Source organism: Kryptolebias marmoratus, linkage group LG18 (assembly GCF_001649575.2).
Source record: "Kryptolebias marmoratus isolate JLee-2015 linkage group LG18, ASM164957v2, whole genome shotgun sequence".
In the NCBI taxonomy this organism is placed as follows: Eukaryota; Metazoa; Chordata; class Actinopteri; order Cyprinodontiformes; family Rivulidae; genus Kryptolebias; species Kryptolebias marmoratus.
Genome location: NC_051447.1, coordinates 3,935,423 through 3,962,723, shown reverse-complemented (window position 1 = coordinate 3,962,723; position 27,301 = coordinate 3,935,423). Strand labels below are relative to the sequence as shown.

The 27,301-nt window shown below is 44.4% G+C and overlaps 3 protein-coding genes across 3 annotated transcripts in view; 2 read left to right on the top strand and 1 right to left on the bottom strand.

Annotated features, from left to right (window-relative positions):
* The window catches only part of LOC108248660 (ephrin-A2), a 62,256-nt gene extending 48,722 nt beyond the window's left edge, over positions 1 to 13,534 (top strand). The window contains exons 2-4 of the mRNA XM_017437580.3: positions 5,472 to 5,764; positions 7,684 to 7,749; positions 10,666 to 13,534. Coding sequence (XP_017293069.1) covers positions 5,472 to 5,764; positions 7,684 to 7,749; positions 10,666 to 10,790 — 484 coding nt within the window. The 3' untranslated portion in view covers positions 10,791 to 13,534. The remainder of the gene's footprint in view (positions 1 to 5,471; positions 5,765 to 7,683; positions 7,750 to 10,665) is intronic.
* A 5,480-nt stretch (positions 13,535 to 19,014) lies between these two features.
* Positions 19,015 to 20,463, top strand: LOC108248671 (T-cell acute lymphocytic leukemia protein 1). The gene is made up of 3 exons (XM_017437593.2): positions 19,015 to 19,123; positions 19,285 to 19,355; positions 19,647 to 20,463. Exons 1-3 carry the CDS (start codon positions 19,083 to 19,085, stop codon positions 20,087 to 20,089), a joined length of 555 nt encoding a protein of 184 aa, XP_017293082.1. The 5' UTR covers positions 19,015 to 19,082; the 3' UTR covers positions 20,090 to 20,463.
* Positions 20,464 to 24,303: 3,840 nt separating this feature from the next.
* Positions 24,304 to 26,164, bottom strand: fam174c (family with sequence similarity 174 member C). The gene is made up of 3 exons (XM_017437589.3): positions 25,691 to 26,164; positions 24,565 to 24,687; positions 24,304 to 24,449 (listed from the first exon to the last, which is right to left on the bottom strand). The coding sequence occupies exons 1-3, from the start codon at positions 25,963 to 25,965 to the stop codon at positions 24,446 to 24,448; spliced, it is 402 nt and encodes a 133-aa protein (XP_017293078.1). The 5' UTR covers positions 25,966 to 26,164; the 3' UTR covers positions 24,304 to 24,445.
* Positions 26,165 to 27,301: the final 1,137 nt, after the last annotated feature.

Below are 27,301 nucleotides of genomic sequence, written 5' to 3'. Positions count from 1 at the left end.
GTTTCTGGACCTGGTCTGATCACTCAGCATCTGTCGTTCTAACACCTGGGACATCCGCTGTTTAAAACTAGATAATAAATCCTGACCCGGTGGCACTTTAAGGTCATAAATCAGTTTGGAACAGCTGATCAGTTGGTCAATGGTTAGCATGTTAGCGTTTGGCTCTCTGAGAAGGTTGTTTATCGTGAAAACTAAAACTGGATTTCAGCAGTCTTCCCCCTGAATGTGCTGGCATGCTTTTACTTTTCACCTGCCTCACAGCATAGAAACATGGCATCTAAAGCTCAGAGTTGTCGTTTCTGGGGTTGAAAACTTGGAATTGCTGTCACAAAGCTGGGATTCTAAAATCACACAGAACATAATGGGTCGGGAGGCTGACGCAGCACATCATGGCTCACAGCGACCACAGCAGGTCCTAAAACAATCAGAAGAGAAATGGACATTATTATTATTGAAAAGGATCTTAATAAACGAGTCATTAAGACTTTGTTTTTAGGCAGAAGTTTTATTTTCTTAAATAAAAGCTTGGTCTTCTGGTCTGAACCCTCCCCTGGCGCTTCAGACCACCTGAGCAGAATAAAATCTGTATTTTATTATTTTATTTCTTATTTGAACTTTTGGGTTCAGAGGAACGCCGTGCTGATTGTGTCTGAGCGGATCTGCTCGTTAATCTGTCAGCAGCTGGGCTCTTCTGCCCCGTTTGTGAATCGTATTGTCAAGAACTCTGACAAATCACCTTGACCCGTCCCCCCCCTCCGTCCGCTCAGGACCTGGATCCAATCCACCTGACCTTCACAGACCTGCTCAGATTAAACAGTAAATCACACCGAGGCGTGCTGGGAGTGCCGGCGTCACACCTCTGAATAGGAATGAAGATTTTCGTTGAAACCCGGAGGAAATGAAGCCGATGTTTTGGTTTTAGTCCAGGTTTGGTTCCGAGTCTGGACCAGTCCTAGTCCTGGTTTTCACCAGTCCTGATTGGTGTTTCAGTCTTGCTTTGGCTCAGTTGTTCTTCATATTCTTAGCTTCTAATTCAGGGTTTTTTGGGTCTATTTAGTCCATAAGTAGGTCCTACATTTTCCGGTGATTAATCCTGGATTGGAGTTGTCTTTCCTGGTTTAATAATTCTTCTTCAGGTCGTTCTCTGAATGCTGAGTCAGCGTTTCTTGATGGATGCCCTGGTGCGTCCAAGTCACATGACCGATTTAAAACGCTCTAGCGGGAATGATCCGCCCTCTCAGAGACTTTGTTTTAATTTGTCTAAAGTCCAGACTTCAAGCTTTACACTAGTTTTTACATTTTCTCAATAGGCCAAGGAAAACCAGTTATGATTAATTAATTACAACACTTTTTTAAAAAAATCATCGTCAAAATCAGGGAGTTTCCGGAAGAAAACTGCCATCCTCTGTCCGATCTCACCCCCAACCCAGCCGAATGAAAAAACAGCCCCTCCTCTCCAATCTGACGGAGGCTCAAAGTTATCTGTCAAGCGACCAAAAATCCACAGGGAGAAGAAGAAAGAGGCGCAAAAGTTAATGGAAATTCGGCGGCGCCAAAAAAAAAACGCAACAGGGAATGAGTTATGAGTTTTGTGATATTTGTTGTGTTTGGATTTTATAGTTAGGGTGTAGTGTGGCGTGTTTAGACCCTGAGACCCTGACCCTAGCCCTGGGCCAAAAGGCCCCAGAGGGTTAAAGTTTCTTTGGTGTCTAAGTAAACCGTTCAGGTGCCTTCTGATTCGTCTTTTAGCTAATTTCAGCTTTTACCTTCCAGCTGGTTTCAGGTTTTACCTGCTGTTTTGCTCATTTTATCTTTTCTTCTAATTGTTTTACCTTTGCTGGTTCAGTTCCAGCAGCTGCGTTTTGATTTCAAGTTAAAGTTAATTATTATTTCTGCAGGTTTCGACTCGAGCGCGGCTCTGATGTTTTTCCCAAATGAACTTTGTCATTAACAGATTATTATTTCCTTTCCTTTTCATTAGTTGTTTTTGAGCCTTTTTCCACTAAGTTTTCGTTTTGAGGATTGTTTCCTGTCGGTAGTTTTACTTTGCTCCAGCCTCAGATTCCTTTTATTTTGTGGCCTCTTATTTTTTTCCTGCTTCAGCCCTTAATGGTATTTTCTGGTGTTTCGGCGCTGGCAGATGTATTTTTTACGTCCTGGAACTTAATTTCCTGACTTCTCTGTCGCTCTTTCAATCAATTAATCAGCTAATCTTTGGTCGTCTAAAGATGATGCTAATGCTGATGGAGGTGGTGACCCCGTTCGCCCGGCCGGGACGGACGGAGCGCCTCGGTCCATTAGAGTGATGAGTAATGATGTGAGAACGGAGGGGACAGGGTTCAGTGAACGCATCACCTCCTCTCGGAGCTGTTAGCGTCACCCGATCCTTCAGCTAACCGAGTTAGCATGCACTTTGCTAATGGTGTTAGAAAAGACAAAGAGGGCGAGGCGGAGGAGAGACGCATGTCTCCGTCCTCTCTCATCAACCGGATCGTTTTCATCCAGCAGGAAGCTGCAGCTGCTCTCATCCTCCAACCCCAAACTCAATCAGGAACGGCGCTGATGCTGCGTTCAGGGCCGGCGGGAATAATCAGTGCTGAAGTTAGTGCTCCTGCGAGGCGGAGGTCCGAAGGAGGCACCTTCAGGTTGATGTTGAGGAGCAAAACAACCCCGAAATGCCTTAAATTAAAAAATGTTTCGTATACTTTTAAGTGCTGAATTTAAGGTTTCGGGCTGATTTTGATGATTTTGATGAAGTGGGCGATCATGTAATTACCTCTGTGTTTGTCTGTTAGCCAAATATCTCATACAAAAGGATTCAGTCAATTTCAGATCGAATCTGTTGTTTTTTATGCTTTTCTGTAAAAAATAATTTATTTTTAATTCTGAAAGTTTTCTTTCCTGTTCGAAAGAGTATTTTATTTTGAAATCCTGACTAGACTCTTTCCAAACATTAAGAAGTTCTGAAAGAACTGATTGTTCTTCCGAACTTCATGTTTAACAACACTTACGACCAAATGTGTCGTCCTGAAACTGTAAAACTGAGTTTACTGGTCGTGTTCCAGCCGTTTGTTTCCTCCTCCACGTTTCAGCAGAACTCAAACACAACCAGTTTGATTTAATGGCTTTTTAATTTCTTTTTTTTTTCCAGATTCGTCTCGTCGTGTGTCCCCCCCCCCGTCGAACGAGCGAGCCTCACTTTCTATCCGCCGTCTAACGAGACTCGAGCTGAATCTGAAACGAGCCGTGATTAACCGCCGCGGCTAATCAGGACCGACCAAAACAAACCGAATCAGGGAGAGCAAACCTCATCACCAAAACTCCAAATTGGCTCCGTTAATTGGGCCTCCCGACCCCGCTCCCCTCCCCCCCCCGCTCCAACGCCATTGTTGTTCCTTCACCCGGAGATTGATTAGTTAGTTTCCGTGAGATCAGTTGTTGCATCTGTCGGAGGGAGGCGGGGTGTAAATTATGTAAATTATATCGGCGAGCAGCTGGAAGGACGCGTCCCGAAGAGACGGAATCAACTCTGGAGTTTCGCTGCTGGAATTCTGACTCGAAAAAGGCTCAAATTTTAGTAGTTCTGCTGCTATAAAGTGTAGATTTTATGGAATTTTAAGGAGTCTCCTGCTGTGTGTGTGTGTCTGTCAGGAGTTCAACAGTTCAACTCGTCGCTAAACAAAGAAACTTCTTGTTTTGGTTTTAAAAAAAAAAGCTCAGAAAAACCCAACTGTTTGGAGCCAAGATGGCCGCCACATCCAACTGACCAATGAAGACAAAACTGAAGCTAAAGCCCAATCAGATTTACAGACACTGAGCTAAAATGTGGTGTGGTAGTCGCTGAGAGTCATCCCTTTTCTGCAGCTGTGTCGCTTTCAGATAGATACCGGATAAAAGCACAGCTAAAGGCACCAAAACAGGAGCTAAAAGCAGCTGAACTGACTCTAAAGATAAGATTAGCTGAAGAGTAGCTAAAGAAACCAAAGAAATGTGGTTAATTAGGTTTCTGTTGTCATATATTTTGAAGCTGACTTGTTAAATCAGCGTCATTTTTGCCGCTCTGCCTCCCGAGGAGCCAGTTACGTATTTCACATTCTGGCGTTCCGTCGCGTGAACGGCGGGACCTCGGGCCGGCGTGATCCTGACCGGTTCTGAGAGGCGGCGGCAGGCAGGAAGTGGTTCCAGCTGTGAGTCACATCTCCCCTCCGTAAACAGCTGAACGCTCTGATAAACGGTCAGCTCTGATTAATTTCTGCCTCTTGGGGTTTGGAGGAAAACACACACACAAGCTCACACACACACAGACACGCGCGCGCAGAGTGATCAATGGTTTCCATGTGTTCGGTTCTGAAAGCGGGGAACCTGAAACAGATTACAGCGGAACCAGAGACCGAAGCAGCAGCTGCAGGCGGGTCCCGACACGCCATTATCGTTATCGGCGACCATGTATCGTATTTTAACCCTTTCGAAGTCTTCTACGTTCATGTCATGAACTCAAGATGGCCGTCGCGTCACAAACTGAGCTGAGGGTCATCACTCACCACAGAGCTTCAGTGACCCACTAAGGAGCACTCTCAGCTACTACTACACCAGACTTCAGCTACATCTATTTATGTTGGCTGACCACCACTAGCTGTGGCGGCCATCTTTAAATGGGTTGACTCCAAGAGTTAAACAGCTGCAGACGAACATCCAGCAATTAGTTTCTGATTGTTTTAATAAAATCTGTTGTTTTTCATGAGAAAAACCCAAACACAACCTCCAGCTGTTTCACCTAACAGCAGCTAAAGGCAACAGAACAGCAGCTAAAGGCAACAGGAACAGTGGCTAAAGGCAACAGGAGCTAAAGGCAGCAGAACAGGCGCTAAAAGCAACAGAACAGGAGCTAAAGGTGACAAGAGCTAAAGGCATCAGAACAGGAGCTAAAGGCATCAGAACAGGAGCTAAAGGCAACAGAACAGGAGTTAAAGGCGACAGGAGCTAAAAGCAACATGATCTAAAGACAACAGAACAGGAGCTAAAGGTAACAGAACAGCAGCTAAAGGCAACAGGAGCTAAAGACAGCAGAACAGGAGCTAAAAGCAACAGAACAGGAGCTAAAGGCAACAGGAGCTAAAGACAGCAGAACAGGAGCTAAAAGCAACAGAACAGGAGCTAAAGGCAACAGGAGCTAAAGACAGCAGAACAGGAGCTAAAAGCAACAGAACAGGAGCTAAAGGCAACAGGAGCTAAAGACAGCAGAACAGGAGCTAAAAGCAACAGAACAGGAGCTAAAGGCAACAGATCAGGAGCTAAAAGGAGCTGAACTGACTCTAAAGAGTAGCTAAATAAACCAAATAAATGTGATTTTCTTGTTGTTGTCAGATTTTTGTAAGAAGATAAAGGTGGACTCATCTCAGTCGACTCCTTTGTTTAAATGAAGTCCCTGAAGTTCCCTGGATGTTTACCTGTCAGGTGTTTGTCCTCCTCAGGTTCTTTCGGGGCGACTACACGGTGGAGGTGGCGATCAACGACTACCTGGACATCTACTGCCCTCACTACGAGGGGGCGGAGTCAGCGGAGCGGATGGAGCACTACGTCCTGTACATGGTCAACTACGACGGCTACATGACCTGCAACCACTACAGGAACGGCTTCAAGCGCTGGGAGTGCAACCGGCCGCAGAGTCCCAATGGGCCGCTGAAGTTCTCCGAGAAGTTCCAGCTCTTCACGCCCTTCAGCCTCGGCTTCGAGTTCCGGCCAGGACACGAGTACTACTACATCTGTGAGTACTACGCGCAGTACTGCAGGCTCGGGAGGTACTCACACCTCGTTTGGTGGATCTTCTGCCGCTCTTCTTCTGTTCTTTCTTCTGTCTGGGTTCTCTGGACTCTAAAGTCTCCCACACCATGATGCTGCCACCACCGTGTTTCGCTGTTGGGATGGTGGAGAAACGGGAGGAACAGGGTCTGAGATTTTTTTTATTTTTTTGCTGTTCTTACTTTTTAAACTGAGTGTAGATTAATAAGAAACATCCTAAATTTAATTGTAGCAACAGAAAGTGAACAAGTACCTCTCTGACATGAAGGCCGAGGTTTACAGACACTGAGCTCAGATGTGTGGTGGTAGTAGCTGAGTCATGCCCGTCACCTTCAGCATGTAGAAGACTTCTGGTCAGAACTTTCTGGCGTTCCTTGAAGGAAAGCTGCGGAACACTGGACCAATCCAAGGACGGTAGAAATCGCATCCAGAAAGAATTCATGACTCTCAGCTACTACCACACCTGACTGAGTCATAGCCCTGTTTGTTTGTTTGTTTGTTTTTAGGGTGAGTTAGCTGCGGTGGCCATCTTGAATAGGGTTGATTTTTAAAGCTGCAGGTTATTTCCTGAAGCGTCTTTCGAACCCGCCCTCAGATTCGGGAGATCAGGGATTACTGTGTGGGGCGAGATGTCCCGCGACCGTCTGATCGGAACAGGAAGGGCCCGGTAGCGCCGCTCAGACCACATGAAGCGAGCCGAGGTTCTGAACCCGCAGCAACGCGAGCGGGCGGGCTTTTTGTTCTGTCTGGACATAATTTGTCCTCCAAGCTGGAAAACATTTCCTAAATTGTAGCTCGTTTGGACTGAAAGGCCTCCAGCAGAGACACAGATGCAGTTTGTTTTAAATGACACTTAATGACAGTGTGTGTGTGTGTGCTGCAGGTTCAGAGCAGAAACATGAATAAAACATTCTCCGCGGGTCAGAGTCAAACAGCAGAACAAAGAATCTGAAACAGGAGATTTGATTCAGAAGCTTTTAATATTATTCATTTTATTCAGAACCCGAAACTCGGGGAGAGAACTTTATTTCAGTCAGCTGACTCGTTTCACCGACTTACAAAAAACCAGAAACGTATTTATAGGAAATATACGACTTTAAATTTGGCCCCAGAAAACTTAAAATGCTAAAATTAGGAACACTGACAGACTAGATTCAAGCCTGAAACATTTGGAGACGTGTTTAGTTCTTACTTCGCAGCCATTTGAGCGCAGTCTCCAGTTCCAAAAAATCCAACATGGCTGCTCCCATAAACCTGCTGGGGGTTCGATTCGCAACGACAGCAGGAAGCGGGGACCCAGAAATACCTGTTGATGATACCAGCTGTCAAGCACAGTGGTGGAGGAGTGGTAATGTGGGCTTCTGTGATCACCCTGAACGATTATTGTCACACGTGATGCGCTGCAGCCACGAGGAGCTTGATTAGCGTTAGCATTGCTAGCGGTTGTAGCTCCTTATGGTGAGCGGCTGAAATGAAGCTTTCTGTAGCTAAAACCTTTTCATTGTCCGTTTGTTCGGCTGCTGTAGTTTAACAGCTGAACACAGTTTATAGGCCACTTCCTGAGGCCGGAAACTGCCCCCTACCTTTAGACACATGAGACCAGGCTAAAGATGGTTACCCAGAATGCACTGCAGCAGTCAGCATGGTGGTGGAGGGCTGATGGTTTGGACCAAACACAGCAGCTAATGTACAACAGAACGGTCCAGTCAGCGTATTTTGATGTAGACCCTGAAAAACCTGCATACTTGGTTGCTTTCCAGAGAATCTGAAAACAGGTTAAAAACACATTTTTTGTTTATTTTAATGCCTTTAAAGCTTTTTTTTCTGATGTTAAGAACTTTAATGTTGGAAACTGAGCGGTTTTGCTTTGTGTTTCTTCTGCAGCGTCTCCACATCCGAACCTGGCTGGGAAACCCTGCCTGAAGCTGAAAATCTACGTCAAACCATCCAGTGAGTCTCTGCTTCTGTTTGTTTTACTGAAAGTCTTTGGCTCAGCTCCACGCTGCAGCGTGAAGTCCTTTTTTTTAGGTTCTACATCAGGGTTAGCAGCTGAAGCTCGTTCGGCGCCGAGTCCAATTTTTTTTAAAAACTGAAAGACAGAAGGAGGCGATGGTCTGTAAAAGGTTTGTTCAGCATCTTACAGTTTTAAGGACTTTCAGGGATGTTTCAGCCATTTTCAAGTTGGGTTATATCTCAGTTTGGAGAAACAGACTTTATTCTGACGAGCTAATGGCTAGTCGGACAAAGAGGATTACTGCGTGGAAAAGCGAAAGCTGTTAAACATGAGAGGAAGCTACGGCAAAATCAGCTGAGACAAACGGCGCAGACTCTCAAAGTGTTAAAACAACAACACTGTCAGTTATTCACAGAGCAGCAGCAGCAGCTAGCTGTAGCACGTCTGATGGAGACTTTCTGCCAGAATATTTGATTTTAGTTCAGAGGTTGATTTAAAAAACGTCAACATTATGTCCATCCCATCTGAAGCAGGTTTAAGATGGTTTCTGTTGTTTAGACTCTTGTTCTGCAGGACGTGCTACAGCTAGCTGCTGTAAATGACCATAGAATAATAAAAAAAAACAATAGCAGTGGAAATTTAGGGGGTTGGATCCTTAAATCCCTCCGTTTTCACCGGCCCAACACGTGTTCGGAAAGTAAAGCTGAGCTCACCCAGGAGCGTCTTTTCCACTTTCTGATCCTTTCAAAATAAACTACGGCAGAATTGGATCCTCAGGACAGGGGTGGGCAACGGGTGTTGTGTCAAAACAACAAAAAAGCACCATTAAGGAATAATGTGGTGCATCAGTCCTGATAAGAACCAAATCAGTGATCTATCGGCGACAGTTTAAGGATATTTAATCAGCTTTTAAATAAAACCTGATGAGACGTTCATCAACACTCCTAATGTCTCTGAAGACAAATATCTGAGAAGTTGTCCGTGCGTCGTTCCTCGAAGGTTCATTTCTGTGCAGTCGTGGTGTGAGGAGCTCATTAATCTCCTCCGTCATGTGAAAACTGGAAATGTCAGTTGGAAGCCGGGGAAGTGTGAAGCTTCTCAGCTGTCGCAGCGAAGGCGTTAAACACTTCCTCCTCACGCTTTTAAAGCACTTCGTGGGGTTTTAACACGTCCCTGTCGTCATCGGCTGGAAACGTTCCGTCCAGCGAACGAGTCGGCCTTCATCGCCGCCGAGAAGCTGTTCGTTATTTCTGGAGGGAAACGATCCGAATATCGATCCGATCCTTTCAAAGTAAAGCAGTCACATGAATTCATAAAGACGGGGTTTTGTTTGCGTTGTTCTTCAGCTCGATCGCGGTTTGGTTTCATTTCAAGCGGATTCACAGAAACTAAACTGAGACGCTTGCGTCGTCAGAAAAACACGTTCAGAATCCCAGCCAATCTGGTTTGTAATTCGGCGCCGGCAATAAGGTGGCGTCTCCACAATTGTCCCGTTTGAACGGCAAGTTTTCTCTAGAAACAAAGATCTATCCTTGGGACTGAAGTGGGGAAGCCAAGAAGTTTACAGTCACAGCTCAGCAAAACGCCACCTGAACCTTCATGAAGTTCTTCTGATTTACAGAAACTGAACCAAGAAGGAAGTCGAGACGCCGCGACTCTGCAACCATTTGGCAGGGAACGGGGTACTCAGACCTGTCGCTCGGCTGTCGACTTTAATCTACAGGATACTATAAAAGCACTGTGGCAGGAGGACTTCAGGGTCTCCACCAGGAAATGCAGACAGTCATGTCATTGTTCTTGTTAGCAAAATATTAGGTCATCCGCCGGAGGCAGAAAAGGCTCCAGCTCCGTCGCAGCGAACAGTTTGGTTCAAAGTTTGCTCTCAGAGGATGACTCTCAGCTACCACCACTCCATGTTTCACGCATCTGTTTCCTTATGTTGCTCAGATTATTTTGCTAACAGACGAGGGGAAGCTGGGATTGAACCTGCAAACAGTCCAAGTAGAAGGAAAGAACAGAGTAAGAACCTGCAGCCGGCGAGTCTTTGGTTCCAATCTGGTTCTTCATTTATGAATTTATGTTAAATTATTTAAATCATATCTGCAGCAAAGAAAACAAGTCATCCGTTTCCGCTCCACTAACCTTTTATAATATCCTAGTTCTGTTAGTATTCATGTTTCCTGTCTTTGTTCAGGCCCGGCTGGTTCTGGTTCTGTTTAATGTTTAGCTGATTTACCGCAGCGCCGTCTGTGAGTTCTGCAGGCAGCTGTGATGAAGACGTTTGAAGAATGGAGACAAAAACCACTGGTTCCAGCTCCTGATCCAGAACCTCCTCCAGCAGCAGAACTCTCAGTGGTTCTCTGTTTGTCTCTCATGGTTGTGGAGGAGTTGTGGCCCACTCTTCTTTCCAGCGTTGCTTCAGCTTGTAGGTTTCTGGACTCTGACTGGACCATTCTGTTGTAGATAAAGTTGTTGGCACTCTGACCCTTCTGGATGTTTTCTTTGGCTCCTTTTCTGTCGTCTGTATGATCAACCTGGGGTCGCATTCCCTCTTGCATCCACGTCCTGGAAGGTTGCTTAGAATCCCGTAAACGTTATACTTTTAGTTCAGTTTGTCAGCTGAGCATGGAGCAGTGATTTTGCAGTCTTCACCGTGGATCTCTAATCTTCTTTTGGTTCCTTCAGATGAATCAAGTTGAGCAGCCATTTTGTTTTTAGAGAGAAAAGGCTTTAACCTTTAACCTTTGACCTGCTAACTGAGGCTAGTAGAATCTGAGATGGAGCTCATTGCATGGTCTGACCTTCAGGGTGAAGATCTGTCGGTCTTCGCTGGGCTGAAATAAAAAAAAGAGGCATGAATTAAAACCAAGCCTTCAGCTTCCTGAAACTGTTTTTTCTCCGCTCTCTTCCAGACGACTCGATCTACGAGTCTCCGGAGCCCTTCCTGACCGACGACACCACCGGCGGCGCCAACCTCGCCCTGCCCTCCGCCATGTTGCTTGCCCTGCTCCTCATCCTCCTCCTCGCCTCCTCGTAGCACCTCCTCTTCCTGTTCCTCCTGCTACTGCTGCGAGGACGACCTGAAGAAACCGAATCAGCTCCCTGACCTCCGACCCCCTTCAGGAGACCAATCGGGAGTCGGAGGTCGGCGGTGGGAGGAGCTTTGAGCTGAGGAATCAGCTCCACTGACTCCACGCTCAGATGTCCACCTGGAATCACCTGACAGTCACTCAGGTGATTCTTCTGGGCATTTTAAAATTATTGTAAATATCTATTTTATGAACCCCTTAATGGAAGTAAAACCTGACGGCCATAAAAGTGGTTTAACATTGAAATTATTAAAAAACACGGTTTAAAGCTCTTATCAAACTTGCGGAGCCAAGAACTATTTCTGCAGGTTAATAATAACTTAATAAGTTAATTTGTCTGTTTGGCCTCAAACTGGAGCCTCTGAGATGGAAGAGGGGAAATAAAATAAATAAAATAAAGATTTGGTTTAATTTGGAATAGAATAAACTTCTGAGATTTGGAACAAAGATCCTGTTGGTGAAAATAACGTCACAAGCTCAGAGTGTTTGGATGACTCTCAGCTACTACCACCCCAAATATCAGTTCAGTGTCTGTAAAACTGACTGAGTTGGAGCCATTTTATTTAGCTTATCATCTCCTCATAGAAGAGTTTTCTGATCAAATTAGGGAAGGCTTTTTTTTTTTTGCACCTTTTGTACAAAATGTTGTGAAATTAGCCTCTAAAGGATTTTAGGGGAATATTAAAGGTTGGTAACTTTTCGCTGAGTCATGCTAAAACACTGATGTGGTCTTTTATAACAAATTTAAATCAGAGCGTTCAGTTTTACCTGAGCAACATGGCCGTCAGTGGAGTCCAAACCGTCCTCAGCTTTCATCACATCCGGTCTGCATGAACACCGACGAGAACCAACTCGTAGCTTCGTCCCATCTTTGACTCGCCGAGGGTTTCAGTCGGACTCGAGGCGCCGCCGCCGCCTAGAGGACAGACCGAGTTAGAGCCAATTAAAATGGAGGATTTCCACCAATGACTTCATTTAATTAAAAACCAGACGCTATGAATCAGCAGTGTCAATTTAGACATAAAAAAAAAATGAAAATTAAATTTGACTTACAGGTGGACCTCAAACTGAAGTGGACCAGTAGAGACTGTCATCTACTGATGGGGAGACATTTGACCCAAGGACAGAGTCCGTGCAGCGATTAGCATTAGCACCTCGTCCTCAGAGTCCTCAACCTTTAGGACAGTCTGGGACACATGGAGACACATTCCTGAGGGTCCAGAGTATGATTTGAAGAGACAATTTGTTGGACAGCAGAGACACGTTACCGAGTCTTGCAGCCGGTGGTCAGTTCTGATTGGTTGAGGTTTGAAAATGAGGAGCTCCAGACGGACGACTTAAAAGTTGGACCCTGCAGGAAACAAAAAAAAACCCCAAAACGCGTCACTCAGACAGTTTCCTGACTTTCAACACGATGAACTCTAAAGCTGCACGGACTCCTTTCACGTTTCACCCCAAACGGAACGAATGAAATCTGAAAACCTGGAGCTGCAGGAACGAGAGGAACTTCCTGCGAAAACATCAAATCCTAAAACCTTCAGTTTGAGTCGTTCCTGCTGGAGACTTAATGAGGTTCAACCTGAGGAGTTCACAGCAGATTTAAGTTTTTTCTTAAAGATCCTGATAGTTTTGGTTGAAATCCTCCTGGTGGCTGCGGCTCGATCTGCGACTGAAACACGACGGTGCTGCAGCAGGAAGCTTCTCTTCTCAGTCGACGGCCTTTACTTCCTGAAAATCTGCCAAAGACTCTTGTTAAACTTTTCTATCGATGCTTCTTCGGGGTCAGGGGTCAGGGCTCGGGGGTCAGGGGTCGGGCCGTACAGCAGCTGAAGCTCAGCCAAACGGGGAGGAGTCTGCTTTTTATTTTCTAAAGTTTGTCGTACAAAAATAAAAAAAATAAAAAGTGAATGTTCTGCTCAAAATACAAATGAAGCGATAAAATGGCCTTTCTCCCCCCACTGGTGCTGAATTTTTAAAACAAAAAAAAAACAGACTGAAAGCCGTGTGGTCGAGGCGAAGCTCTTCATCGTTGTCTTCATCACCTCATGGCGTGTCCTTGTGCGTGGACGAGCAGGGGCATGCTGGGAAATGCAGTATATTAAAACAACGCACTGTGACGGAGGACGGGCTCCTGTGGAGAACGAAGGGAACGTTTCCGAGGAAAAGTTTGCGTTTTGTTTGTGCCATTTCTGTTAGTTTGAAGAGAAAAAACTGTAAAGTCTGATGTTTGTTGTTGTTGTTGCTGTAGTTGTTGTTTTTTCTTGCATCACAATGCGTTCTGGTCCCTGTAGTCCTGTGAGTCCCGGTTCTGTTGACCCGTTCACCTTTTTATTCAGCCATCTCTGTGCGGATGAAATTATTTTTTGTGGCATTAAAAGTTATAAAAAGGAGAAGATTTACGGAAAAAAAGTGTTTTTCTACATCAAATTATCTGCATATTCTATCAAATAAAAATCTGTTTTTATATTTTCTTATTGGATGCTTATAAAGTGGAATGCACTTATCTGATTGGCCCAACAGCTGACGAGGGGTCAGAGGTCATCAGGCCTCCTTTCTTTGCCTGCGCTGCATGAGCAGAAGAAGAAATCTTCCAGCATATATTCAGTAAATTTACTTTTTAAAAAGAGGAAATGTTAAAGATATGAATCTGTGTTTGATAAATTCACCGCCAATAAAACAATTTAAAGTTCCACTGAAGAGGTTTGAGTTTTTATTTTAATGAAGAGAAAACATTAAACCCGGCAGGTCTGAGGCGACGAGGTCTTAATTTAAGCTGCGACTGGCAGCTCCAAACATTAAAATCTGAAAACGCTCTTAGATCTTCTGAGAGAAGATTTTCTGACGCGGCAGGAGTTTTTCCCCCAAACGTGTTGCTGCGAGTCAGGAGGAAATATTCAGTTGGAGTCCATAAAGACACAGTGGAGCGAACGTCCTGATCTGTTAGACTGAATGGTCTCTGACAGGCTGATCTTCAGGAACAATCCTTTAAATCTCCGGTTGGTCATTATTTATACGAGGAGTTAAATTCAGTTTGTTTCAGCTGAACGTTTCAGAGCGTCTTTCTGCTTCAGAGTCACAGAAGAAGAAGAGGAGGAGGAGGAGGAGGATGGCAGACGTCCAGCGCTCGCCACAGCTCCTCCATATTGTTGTTATTATCTCATTACGAGGTCGGACAGCCTCTGAGTGTTTGGTTGGCGGCCAGGCGAGTTTGGCAGAGCGCCCGGGAAAAGAAACCGCCGCCGGCAGCCAATCAGAGCGGAGAACGGCCCGTTAGAGTTCAGCAGCACGAGGAGTCTGACGTTTACCTTCCGACGTTCTCGGGTTCTGACAGATTCCTGACAAAAGGTTTCATTAAAGCCGAAGTTCGCAAACTTTTACTAAAAAAAAAATAAAAGAAAAGAATCAGTCTCCTTTATATGTTTTAGTCCAAATTTTGTCAATAAAAACGTGAATAAATATATTTTAATTAAATGTCAGGCACCAGCTTTCCTGCCAGACTCTTAATCGTCCCATGTGGGGATGACTCTCAGCTACTACCACACAAACACCAGCTCAGCAGCTGGAGAACTGACTCAGTTTTAACCACTGAAGCTGATTAGCTTCTGGAGTCGATGGGGTTCAAGATGGCCGCCGGAGCGAATGAGCTGCAGCGAGACGTCCGGTGATTGGTGTCTGAGCATCTCGTTAGAATCCGTCCAACGGTCCATGAGATATTTTGCTAACAGACGGACGAACACAAACATCTCTCCGTGACGGATGGATTTAAGTCGTTTTATTAATCCTGTCTGAGCAGAAGCTCCACCCCCTCCGTCACATGACTGATCAAAGCTTCCTCGCCGCAGGAGAGCCGGGCTCCTATTGGCTGCTGCCTCCACGCTCTGCCAGAACCTATTCCACCGGTTCACGGGTCAGCGCCTCAGCTGCTGGTTCCACTCAGAGTTCTGCAGGATTTTTTTTTTAAACCTGTTTTATCTGCGCCGCCGTGGCAGAATAAGCTGATATTTACCGGCTGGATTGGAGGTAATCCCCGCCGAGCGTCCAGACCAATCAGGACTCGGCGTCTGGACCAATCAGGACTCGGCTCTGGGATCTGAAGGTTCATCCTCTGGTGCATCTCAGGCTCTGCAGAGAGGAGAAACAGTTTGAACTAAAAGACGATTTCTGTTAAAGTGAGATTTATGTCGATATGTTGGATTTAAACATGGAGATCCACAGCTGCCAGCATAGCCACATAGCTGTGGCGGCCATCTTGAATAGGGCTGACTGCAAACGTTAATCCGTTAGGGAGAGTTTTATCAAATTCATGAGATATTTTGCTATTTTGCTAACAGACGTATTTCTGTCTTCAGAGAGTCTTCTCTATAGAGTAATTCAAACTTTAACTATCAGGACTACAGTTTCAGGGCCAGAACCCTTTCTGCTGCGGTTCTGATCCAAACGGGTCGTTTGTTCCCCTTTGATCTGCTGTCTGTGAAGAGACAGAGGTCAGAGGTCACAGAGGCAGCGATGCAGATGTTTTCAGAAACTCAGCAGCTGCTCGTCTGGTTTTTAGAGCCACGCTGACCCCTGCTGGCCGAGCCGGGTCATCACACCTGAGCCGAACTGGGCCGACGAACAGAACTCTGACCAGCAGCTGGTCTGTGAGACATCAGGCGAAGTTGGCGGTTAGCTTCCCTTCATCCTGTCAGGACCTGAGCTGACAGAATGGCAGACGTTTGGAGGAAAAGTAATGAGAACGAGGATTAAAGGAAGGTTAAAATCTGCTGCCAGCGGCTCGATTTGGTCTCAGGAGTTCTGAGTTTTTACACAATCTGTTCAAATTTGATGACTTTAGGAGATTTCACTACAAAATGTTCCACTTAGAGTCTGATGACGTCAACATTTCTGCAAACAAACTCTTATTTTTACAGTTTTTACATCAGATCACAGATTTGAGAAGCGCCTGTTAGCAACATCTGCAACATTCGACTCTGAACCTGAAGAATGAACCAACGGTTGATTTAAAACAAGTCGTGTATCATTCGTTCTTTCCATTTTCAATTGACAATCAAAAATCAAATAATGAAAAACTGACTGGTTATTTTGTTTTTATTTTAACACTGAAAGCAAACAAACAAAAAAAAAAGCCTGGTCTTTCATATTTCACTTTTAGGCTAAGATCGGAAACACAAAATCAAAAAACGGGCAGCAGGACAGAATTTGATTTTAACATTTATTTGGTCGGGTTTAGGTGACCCGGAAGTGGCTCTCTGTAGCAGTTAGGGTAATGTAGTGGTTACTATGGCGGCGCTAGAACCACCGATGGAGGACTTGTTTAACAACTGTTTGATCCTCGAAACAATATGTAAGTCTCCATGGCTGATGGGTCTGACTGGATTATCTGGTCCTGACTGATAGATATTGAACAAACATAAATATGTAAACGCCTCATTACGTCCCCGAGCGCATCTGCCGTCACCGCCATGTTGGACAGATCTCTCCTCTCTCTAAGAGCCGACAGGAGTAAACACAGAGCGAGCAGCTATGACCGGATTTTATATCACGGGGGGGATTAACTTTCACAAGTAAGACTGAACAATAATTTTGGTTATTTGACCATTTATTATAATATGTTATTGTAGCTAACGTTATTAGGTAAACAACAAAATGCTAACAGGAGGAACTGGTACTCTCTCTCATTAGCTCTTTCTGAGTGGGTTTCTTCACATTTTGAAGGCTTCCCAGTAACACAGATTTAAGGAGGCAATGGGAAGCTGCAGTAAGAAGGAGGGTTTTGTTGCTACAGTTGTCTCAGCTCTGTAGTGAACATTTCAAACCAGAGGACTTTAACAGGACCGGCTTAGAGATGCTGTGACCCCATCTGTCTTCAACTTCCCAGCTCATCTCCAAAGAGGAGGTGTTTTTTACTGTACATGTTAACAGAAATGTCTATGATTCATATGTAAAACTAGTGTTAATATTACACTTTGTTAAACTTGTTTTTACCTGTTAGTTCTTTCTGCGTGTTTAGGAATTAATGATGTATTGTGTATTACAATTCACTGTGGGATACTAAAACCTTTTCAAGTTGTTTTCAATTAAATTTTTTTTAAGAATTATGTGTCTTATATTTTAGAACCACAGAAACCGGAAGGAAGGCTGCAGAGAGCTTCCAGTCGACCTTTCTCTCTCTTTAAGTGAAGCTCAGCTCTCCAGCCCCAGTTAAAGCAGGGCAGTGTGAGACCCTGGAATGACCTGGAGTTTTTAAAGATTAATTTTCCAGGCCTTTAAAAAAACTGCATGTGTGTGTGCATACACAGCACAGAAAAATCTAAAGAATTTATTGATGTGGTGTATACAGAAGGCTGAGGATTGTGTGTGTATATGTGTGTGTGTGAGAGAGTGAAATAAATTTAAATGAACAATCAAACTTGTTTCTTTATTAAAATATGAAATGTACCGAAATATTCGTTTATTAATATGCCATACTATATTTCTGTTTTTGTTAAAGAGCATAAAACAAAGTATTTTAGCATGAAAGTACATATTTTTAATGTGTGAAAGCATCCTGTATTGTAACTACATCTCTGCTGTTTGTAACAAAACCAAACTGTGTGAAAATCAGGTAAAGATTCAGAGAGTCATGATTAATTTAGTTGGGCATTCAGCTTCCTCAGTACAAAGAATGTGAAGGACCCGGCCAAGATGGCAGCCGCACTGACTCGTCAGCTCCAACAGATCTATGGTGGCCGGTAACAAGCTAATGTTTGTTGTTTGCTAGCGCTCCTTACCAAACTTTCGGGTCACCTAAACCCGACCAATTAAGTATTAAAATCAAATTCTGTCCTGCTGCCCGTTTTTCCATTTCATGTTTTCAATCTTAGCCTAAAAGTGAAATATGAAAAACCAGGCTTTTTTTTGTTTTTGGTGTTATAATAAAAAACAAAATAACCAGTCCATTTTTCATTATTTGATTTTTGATACTCCATTGAAAATGGAAAGAACGAATGATTGGATTTAAAATGACTTAAATTTATTTATTTTGCTTATTTACTTTTCCAGGTTCTGTATGAACCTGAAGGACTCATTGTTTCCTCTCAGAGGTCAGAGGTCACACACCCAGACTCTCATGCACTTCCTGCATTTTCAAACAGAAAGTGAGGCTCTTTCTAACTCCTCACATCTCCGACAATTTTAAAGATCTACCTTGTAGTTTGTTTGTTTGTTTTCTTGGAGGCTTATTTTCTGCTCTGCGTTTCTGCCTGTCTCAGTAAGAGTGCTGTCAGGGAGTGAGAGGCGCAACTGGCGGCAGTTGGAGACGGCTTTAGACTCTTTAGAGTCGGGAATGGAGATGTCGGCCATTTTGTCAGCTGGGATTGTTATAAAATAAAAGCTCTGAGTCATTATTTGGTGTGTCAGACTGAAATCATGACTCAACATGACTTCGTAACTTTAAAACATGAGCTCACCTCAGAAATGGCTGAACTCTCCCTTTAATTGGATTCTCTCCGGTTCTCGTCCTGGAGTGGGTCGGGACACAACTCAGGCTCGTCAGGCCCAGTATCAGTAACACAGTGGTCGCCTCTCACCTGTCCTCCTGCCATGCAGGTGAAAACTCAACCGGAAACACGTCAGAGTCGCTTCTTTAACCGATTAAACTGGAGTCAAACGGACATTCATCAGCGCCAAACATCCTCCGGGAGCCTCATAAAATCACGTGACCCACACCTAAAATGATTAACATTATAAAAGCTCTATTTTATTTTAGAAAAGGTTGGGTTTTTTCATCCTGAGAAACTCTGAGTCCAGTTCGGTTGAACCGGTTCGGTTCTGGACTTTCAGTCCGGATGAGAGGTTCTTTTATTCTTCTGATTTATTAACATAAAAACATTTAACTCATCAGTTTACAGATTAATAAATTAAAAACAAGAAGTTGAAAATTAAACAGAAGAAGAAGAATTAATGTCCCGGATGGGCGGGGGAGCACGAGCCTCAGGAGGTCGTGACGGAGGAGGAGGAAGAGGAGGAGGAGGAGGAGAAGCGGAAAACACGACTCTGAGGGGGAGGGGGGGACTCCTGGACCCTGCAGGTCCCAGGGGTCCTGCTTTCCTGGGACCGGGACCTTAATGAGTCCTTTAATGGCGTCTCCATGGAAGCGAGGCGTCACGCCCCGCCCCCCGCCCCCCAGGTCGGTATAAAAGCAGGACCGGTCTGGACTCTGACTCCAGGACTGATCCGGACCTTCAGGACCTGCAGGAACCATGCCGCATGAGGACCAGCATCAGTTTCACACCTTCAGCAGGTGAGGAGGACTTCCTTCACGCTGTTTGTTTGTTTGTTTGTTTGTTTACCAAAGTTCCTGTAAAGGTTCTGAGGGTTCTCCACCGCAGCAGAACCTCATCAGAACCCCCAGCAGGTCTTTTTCTCCTGTTCCTGATCTCTGAAGGTTCTGTGTTTCTGCAGAGTTCCAGAGTTTTGCTGCACAATGAAACACCGAGCAGCTCCGTATGAGAGGAACCAGAACCAGAACCACGGTGAGTAAATAAATCTGATTAATAATAAATATATTTTTCTTCTGGTTCTGTATTGATTTTATTTTCCATGATGATAAATTTTAATGTTTGTTTTTGTTCTTTAACGGGTCATAAATCAGAAGAACGGAGAACCTGATCAGAACAGCCAGGATTTTAAACCCTTTAATCTAGAATAATCAGCTTCTTCGTTGTTGGAATAGTTTTGCCTCTAAAGGAGCAATTATTGCCCCCTGCTAGTTGAGCGTTTGTAGACTCCTGCTGACTCCCCCTCTCCTCCTCCTTCCCCCCCAGGGTTCCGGCCTCAGGTGGTCCGTCGGATCTTCACCAACAGCCGGGAGCGCTGGAGGCAGCAGAACGTCAACGGGGCGTTCTCTGAGCTGCGGCGCCTCATCCCGACCCACCCCCCTGACAGGAAGCTCAGCAAGAACGAGGTCCTGCGGCTGGCCCTCAGGTACATCGGCTTCCTGGACCGGCTCCTGACGGACCAGGACCCAGGGCGGGGCTGGACCGGGATCCTGAGGGAGGACGGGCCGCAGGGGGGACTGTCCCCGAACGGCAGCTGGAAGAGCTCAGAAGAAGGAGACTCTGATGGTCTGATGGAGGACCAGAACCACCTGCAGAACGTCCCCCTGCAGAACGTCCCCCTGCAGAACCTCCCCCTGCAGACTGATCCAGAAACTTTCCTCGCAGCCGATTGGTCCCAATGCTACAGACTTTACTCTGATTCAGATTAAAACCCACAAGTGGAACCAGAACCAGAATCTGGACTGATGCCTGACCTGTGAGGAGAAATCTGGTTAGGGTGACCTTTAGTGGGCAGATGTTCTCCTGAATGTTTATGAGAACCTCCTGATTTCCTGATGAAGGTTCTCTGGTGTTTGACGATGAAGAGTCGGAACCAAACTGTCTTTGTGTGACGTTCACACTTATCAGACACGTTCTGCCGTCCAGCAGAAGACCCGTAACCAGATTCAGTTTCTTTCATTTTAAAGGAACTTTTGGTGTTTTTAACGTTTGAATCTGTAAATAAAACGTTCAGTTAGTTTGATTCTGATCTATTTAAAATGTAAACTTTTCTGTTATTTCTGAATAAAATCAGACTTTTTAATCTGTCTGTCTTTTCTCTGGGTCATAGAATAAACTTTAAAAGTCAAGAAGCAGTGATTAGTTTAATTAAAATCCATCCAGTCGTTCAGGAGATATTCTGCTAACAGAAGATGAATTAATTACATTAAGATAAAAATCTATAACACTTTGAGTTTATATAAAATAAGAGGAGAAAATAAACATTTAACAGAAAGGAAACTAAAGTAAAAACTGATTAATAATAAAACAAAGATCAGTCAAACTAAATGAGCTTTATTTCTTATTTCTACAGGAAATAAAACTTTTATTTTGATTTGTTTGGGTTCTTTGCTCACAGAAAGGATGAAATGTTTCCTCTTGTCTCAGTTTGACAGCAGGGTTAGTTAATTAGTTAATCACCAACAGGGAGGTGGGAGGCGGGTGGGTCAGAACCAGTGATGAGTGGGCGTGGTGCTGATGACTGATAAACATCTCAGCCAATCAGGAGGTCCTGAGAGACAGATAAGGACAGTGCCGCTGGTCCCAGAGGAGCTGAGGGGCGGCTTTCAATTAACCCGAGCTGATGGGCGGGTTCCTGTGATCCTGGACCGGCGCCGGTTCCCACCCTCGGTTCTGGACCTGGACTTCAGCACGGTGGTGTAGGGCTGATGGTCCGGGCTGATTCTGGAGTCTGACGGTCCAGAACCAGAACCTCAACCTGACTGAACCTCAGAGAGCTGAGCAGAAACCAATGAGCTGAAGCAACGCTGGAAAGAAGAGTGGGCCACAACTCCTCCACAACCATGAGAGAGACAAACAGGAACCAATGACCTGAAGCAACGCTGGAAAGAAGAGTGGGCCACAACTCCTCCACAACCATGAGAGACAAACAGGAAACCACAGAGAGTTCTGCTGCTGGAGGAGGTTCTGGATCAGGAGCTGGAACCAGGTTCTGTTTTGTGCCGACGTTAGTCTTTAAAGTTTGTAAAAAACATAAAACAAAAACATGTTTTGGAGTTTTTTATCTTGAACTTTTAGATTTTCTCCTTAATAAAGGAGCAGCGGGAGGTCACAGCTGAAGAAGCTGAAACTGAATCATTACAATTAGCTAAAAACTACCTGAAACAAAAGGTTAGGCTAGCTATAAGCTAAAAGTAAAAGGTCCTAAACGGCAGCTAAAAGCTAAAAGCAGCAGACAGACAAACCAGAGGCGGCGGATTTCAAAGAGAACAAAGTTTCTCCGTCTGTTTCTTTTGGGAAACTATTTGTAAACAAAGTTAAATATTTTGAAAAGTATAAGAAGGAGTCCCAGCTGAACGAGCTGAACGTTTGGCTGTGAGAGCAGCTAAAACAGCTGAAAGACGGTGTTGGATGGTTTTCCTGGGATCAGATAAGTTCGGCTCAGATGGGAACTGAAGAGGATCCGGCGTCACACACCGACCTTCTCTGGCTCGGATTAATTGAAACCCGCCCCTCGGCTCCTCTGGGACCCCTCGGCTCTTTTCTTATTGTCTCGTCTCTTTGAGCCAGATGTTCATCCGTGGTTACCTCCACACCCACTCATCATCGGCCGCTACGTTCCTGACCCACGGATCTGTGGGAAAACACTCGGCCGGCTCTCACACAGCAGCGTCCTGGTCCTGAGCTCGTCTGTTAATCTAACGAGTTGTAGGAAGACCTGAAGTTAGACACTCTGGACCATTACTGGTTGAACGATGGAATCTCCTCAGTCGATTCATTTTGACTCGTCATTTTCAACAATCCTGACTCTCTGGAGTCAACAAACAGTAAAAAAGAAAATAAGAGTCAGCCACAGATGCTTTCTTCTTTTAGATCAAGTAGAGAAGGACTTCCTGAGACAAACACGGGTCCATCAGAACTTTGGTCCCCACCTTTGGATGTTCAGCCTGAATCTGAGGTCCGGACGGAACCGAAGACCAATAGAACCCTTCATCCAGCTGCCTCTGGTTGGTGTTAAAGATCAGGCTGGAGTCTCCTCGTCCAACGCTTTCTTCTAATTCCACCATCTGGACTGAGATCCGGACCGAGGTCTGGACTGAGATGGTTCTCCTGGTTGTAGTTCTTCTTCTCCTGATTTCATCCTGAAAACTGAAGTCATCAAACATCAACTGATGGAAGAAAAGTGTCTAAAGATGAAGATAAAGGGACTACTGTCCCCACGTGTCTTTACCTGAGCTGACACCTTCAACCAGCCCAGGACGAGTGTCTTCATCCGAAGACTGGTGTCTTCAATGCAGGACAGGTGTCCTCAGTCCAGGACAGGTGTCTTCAACCCAGGACTTGTGTTTCCAGCCCAGGAAAGTCAGTCCTCTGTCTCCTGGCTTCGTTTGGACTTCCTTGGTTCTTTTAGGTGATTTCTTAGTTCGGTCAGAGACATCGTCTCTGGTTTACGTTTTTGACGCGCTGATGTCGTCCTCTGTCTGCTTCCCTCGTCCAACCTTTGTGTCCTGTTTGGACCCATCCCAAATGTTAGACCGGGCCGACTAGAAGAATCAATCAGATTTATTCTGACGCAGAAAAACCCCCAGCTGCGACCGACAACAATCACATTTATTTCTCTTTGTTTTTGTTTTGCAGAATGTAACTTTATTTATTTTTTAATCAAAATTAATCAACTGAAATTAGAGTGATCCCCAGTTTTTGTGTTTTAGCTGTTTCAGTCTGATTTTGATGAACCAGATGAAGGAAATTAAACTAAAAGTAGGAAACTGCTGGCCTCTTCTGGACAGTTTCTGTTGTTACACCTTCACTGACGGAGCTCAGAGTTTAATAAATAAATCTTTTTTAACAGAATCATCTGCTTTTAAACTCAGATTCATGAGAAGAATTAATTATTAACAATCATCATCGAACAGGTTCAGTTTAAAGTCAATAATTGGTAAATTTGAGACAAATTTGCATCTATTTTTGTGGTTTTTAATTTATTGAAAGCAAAATATTACATTTTTAGAAAGTTTATGATCTTTAAAACAGTGTTCACTTCTAATAATCTTTATTTGAAGCTGTTTCTGTTTCACTCCAGATTAAATCTTCACATCAATAAAAATAAAAATATTAAATCTTTAAAAGTTTGAACTCCTGAATAAAAGGAAGCAGAACTAAAGACAAGACGCGGTTTTTTCCTTTTATTTAAAATTAGACTTTTTATTTTTCTCAAAGTGTAAGAAACGTTATAGAACCTTCAGACGTTTTTAGGACTCAGACAAAGTTTTTATTTTCATCTCTTCATCGTCAACACAAGAAGAATGAGCTGGAATCAACACCGAGAGGCTTTTAAACACTTTTCTTTTTTTAAATCTGTGCAGGTCGGAGGTCAAAGGGGACAAAACCTGATCGAATCGGATCGTTTCGAACAGACTGGAATGTATCGCACAGGTCGGATCGGAGAGTTCGGACTGATCATATCAGACAGAGCAGACCAATCGGATCAGACCGGATTGGACTAATTGGATCGTGTCGAACCAATCAGACCTGACCGATCGGACAGATCAGACCGTGCGGATCATATCGGACCGATCTTATTGTTTCGAACAGACTGGAATGTATCAGACCAATCGGATCGGATTGGACCGATCAGATCGTTTCAAACTGATCGGATCATTTCTGTAACGATCGGATCATTTCGGAGCAGTCGGTTCTGAACAGCAGAAAGTGCAGCTCCTCTGCCGTCACCTTACAGTAGCTGAAAGCACAAAGTTGGAGCAAAAAAAAAGCTCTGAAACAGAAAGTTCACCAACAAAAGAAGCTCAGAAACAATAATAATAATAATAATGAAAAACAGAAACTTCGGCCTCGTAAGGATCGATCAAAGTGACCCGCCGGCCGGATCATTTATAAAAATGACTGATTGTCCTGCTTGCTATCTCCGAGCAGCTGGAAGTTTTGGCATCTTTGTGTTTTTTTTTTTTTTTGGTCCGTTCTTGTCTCCCTCCATCAGCCGTTGGTCCTGGATCGATCCGGGCCGAAGCTTCTGGTCGGATCCACCAGGAACCAGAGAACGGGACTCATCTGAATAGACAAACACAGATCAGATCAGACGGTCAATGGCGTCCTGGGGTCAAAGGTCAGACGACTTTTTACTGAAACTCGTTGAAATGATGTTTTTCTGTGTTTGACCTCTGACCTGCGCAGGCTGCGAGCTTCGTACAGCGTATCGTCCTCCTCGCTGTCCACCGCCTCCATCTCCACGGAGTCGTCGTAGTTGGACAGCAGGCCGTACTTCTTCCTCAGAGATGGCTTCTTCAACCTGACATCATCATCATCGTCATCATCATCATCACAGGACAAACAGAAAGGGCCAAACTATTTGCGAAATATCTCGTTATAAACCGCCGGGCGGATTCAGGAAGCCTGATTCAAGATGGCCGCCACGGCTAACCACCCCGAGCAAACACAAATGGCTCCTCATCTGGTTTCCCAGATAACGGACTATTTTAGCCTTTAGCTACAGTTTGGCTCATTTTAGCTATTGTTTTAGCATGAGTTGGTATTTTTCAGAATGTTTTCCTCTTTTTAGCCACTATTTTGCTGCTTTTAGCTTCTGTTGTTCTAACGACTCAGTTTTCCTTCAGCTTTTAGCTACTCCTTTGTTACCTTTGCTTTCAGCTAGCATTTAAATACTTTCAGCCTTTACCTGGTGCTCTGTTGCTTTCAGCTAGTGTCTTCCTCCTTTAGCTTTTAGCTTGCTAGCATCATGTCTTTTTTGACCCAGTTTCGGCGTGTTTCAGAATTCGGTTGGGTCTCAGCAGTAGTTTTAGACGATAATTCTAGTTTTGTTTATTTCTTTAGTTTACAGATTTCTGTTTGTTTCTGTTTTTATATTCTACAATTTATGTCCCATTTTTGTTATTTTTAACCTAATTAAGAGGCGTCCGGTCAGCTGAAAGCCACTCTGTTTGGCCTCATGTTTGAGCTTTCAGCAGGAATGTTGTTGTTTTCTCCTCAGCTGTTTGACTCTTTACCTTTAGTTTGTTGATATTATTATTGTTCTGTTCGACTCTTTCTGCTGCATATGACAGCAAACCTGAAACTAAACTTAGTTTTAACAGTTAACTGTGTTGTTTTTATGTTTTATGAACTAATCTGTAACTTTTTTTTTAGAACAATCCAACCTGAGGCGAACCCTGAATGCGTCACTTACGCCAGACTCCGTTCAGAAAACAGCAGATTTAACTTCCCTCCGTAATTAAGCGGGTTATTTTAGTAAAACTGATGATTTTTGTTGCTTAAATCGTGTCCGGAAGTCTCACCGAACAGCTCGGATCAGGAAGTACAGGAGTCCGATCAACGTGATCCCGATCAGGACGTACAGGGCCCTCTGGATCATGGAGCTGTCCACACCGAACCGTTTGTAGTCGCCCTTCTTCGGGCCAAGCGCGGAGCTGTCGGTTCCGGTCAGGTTCGTCGTGGGTTTGGTCGTCGTGCTGCCGTTGTTGTGGGTCACGTTCTGTTTCTGCGCCACGGTCCCGCACAGCAGCCAACACGCCGAGACGAGAACCGCCGACAGAACTCTCCAAAAAGTCATCTTTACGCCCGAAAACAGACCCAGACCTGAAGGGGAGACGGGAGGCGGGTGTGTGGGGGGAGACTAACGGGTCGGAGTTACGAACCGGTACCGGAACAGGGCCGGATTTTTCCCCTCAGACACGTCGCTTTAACTCAACTAACTAACCGCGGCTTTGTTGACAGAGAGTAAAATCCCAACAAGGAAGTTTACTTCCGCTTGCGTGTGACGTCAGAGCCTCGGCGAGCGCGTTGCATTCAAAGACCTTCGGAAATTTGACTTCTATAATCCTAACCACGTTTCTGAGCAGCCGAGGATTAAAAAAAAAGTAACTGAACTTTAATAATAATTCAGTTAACTTAAAATAAAAAGCAATAAATAAATAAAAGCATATAATTTATGTGCTCAATTATATATTTTTTAACAATCTCCTACTCGTTTACATTAAACAAAAGTCATGTCTAAAAAGTTAAAAAGCTTGATTTTTGTGTTTTGTTATTTTTATAACCTTTTATGTTTTGGCATTTTATTTTATTTAAGGCAGATGTGGTTTGACCCCACAGCAGGACCAGGTTTATGTGAGCCTCCATGTTGGATTTTTGAAACCTTTAAATTTTAAGCACTGCCTCCTCTTATGTCCACAATCATGGTGTCACATGACCTTTCTCCCAATCATGAAATAACTAATTAATGTAAAAGTGAGTATTTGAACACACAACAGCGAATAATGAATACATGACTCAAGAGTCAACACGTGATTTGTAATAGCAGGAATGTCCTGTTTGTTTACATGGAGGGGACGGGGCTTAAAACTTGAACCGAACCAGCTGACTGGGAAGCCGGTCCCGCTCTGGCTTCAAGTTCCTGGTTCTGGTCCCAGGCCGATCTACATACAGTTTTTGAGCAGGACCAGGTTTATGGGAGCTGCCATGTTGTAGACCAGGAAGTGGTTCTTCCGGGTTTCCATTTAGGTCTAAATCTATGAAAATAAAACATAATTTTTAAAACTCATACAGGAACCGGAATGTTGAAGCCTGAACAGGACCATCAGCCCCACAGGCTGGTCCCAGTTCAAGTTTAAGCCCCGCCCTCTCCACATAAACGACCGCCATTTGGCTCCGCCCTGATATTTATAGGAGAATATAAACGAATTCATATTATTTAGACTGTATCTATATCTGTCTCTGAGGTTTGAACTGTAAACTGCCGTTAGTCCCAACTAACCAATCAGAGGCGGGTTGCTTGAAGGGCAGAAGGGGCGGAGCCATGTGGTGGCCATGGCACTACAGACCTGTTCTCATTCAACCAATGAGAAAAATCTGCAGGGAGCTTCTAATCCCACCTTTTCTGTTTGTTT

Excerpts from the sequence above, each read along its gene's own strand:
- LOC108248671 (XM_017437593.2), top strand. The coding sequence starts at position 19,083 with ATGCCGCATGAGGACCAGCATCAGTTTCACACCTTCAGCAG. Across the intron at positions 19,124-19,284 it reads CAGTTTCACACCTTCAGCAG|AGTTCCAGAGTTTTGCTGCA; the intron begins GTGAGGAGGACT and ends GTGTTTCTGCAG. Across the intron at positions 19,356-19,646 it reads GAACCAGAACCAGAACCACG|GGTTCCGGCCTCAGGTGGTC; the intron begins GTGAGTAAATAA and ends CTTCCCCCCCAG.
- fam174c (XM_017437589.3), bottom strand. The coding sequence starts at position 25,965 with ATGACTTTTTGGAGAGTTCTGTCGGCGGTTCTCGTCTCGGCGTGTTGG. Across the intron at positions 24,688-25,690 it reads TTCCTGATCCGAGCTGTTCG|GTTGAAGAAGCCATCTCTGA; the intron begins GTGAGACTTCCG and ends TGATGATGTCAG.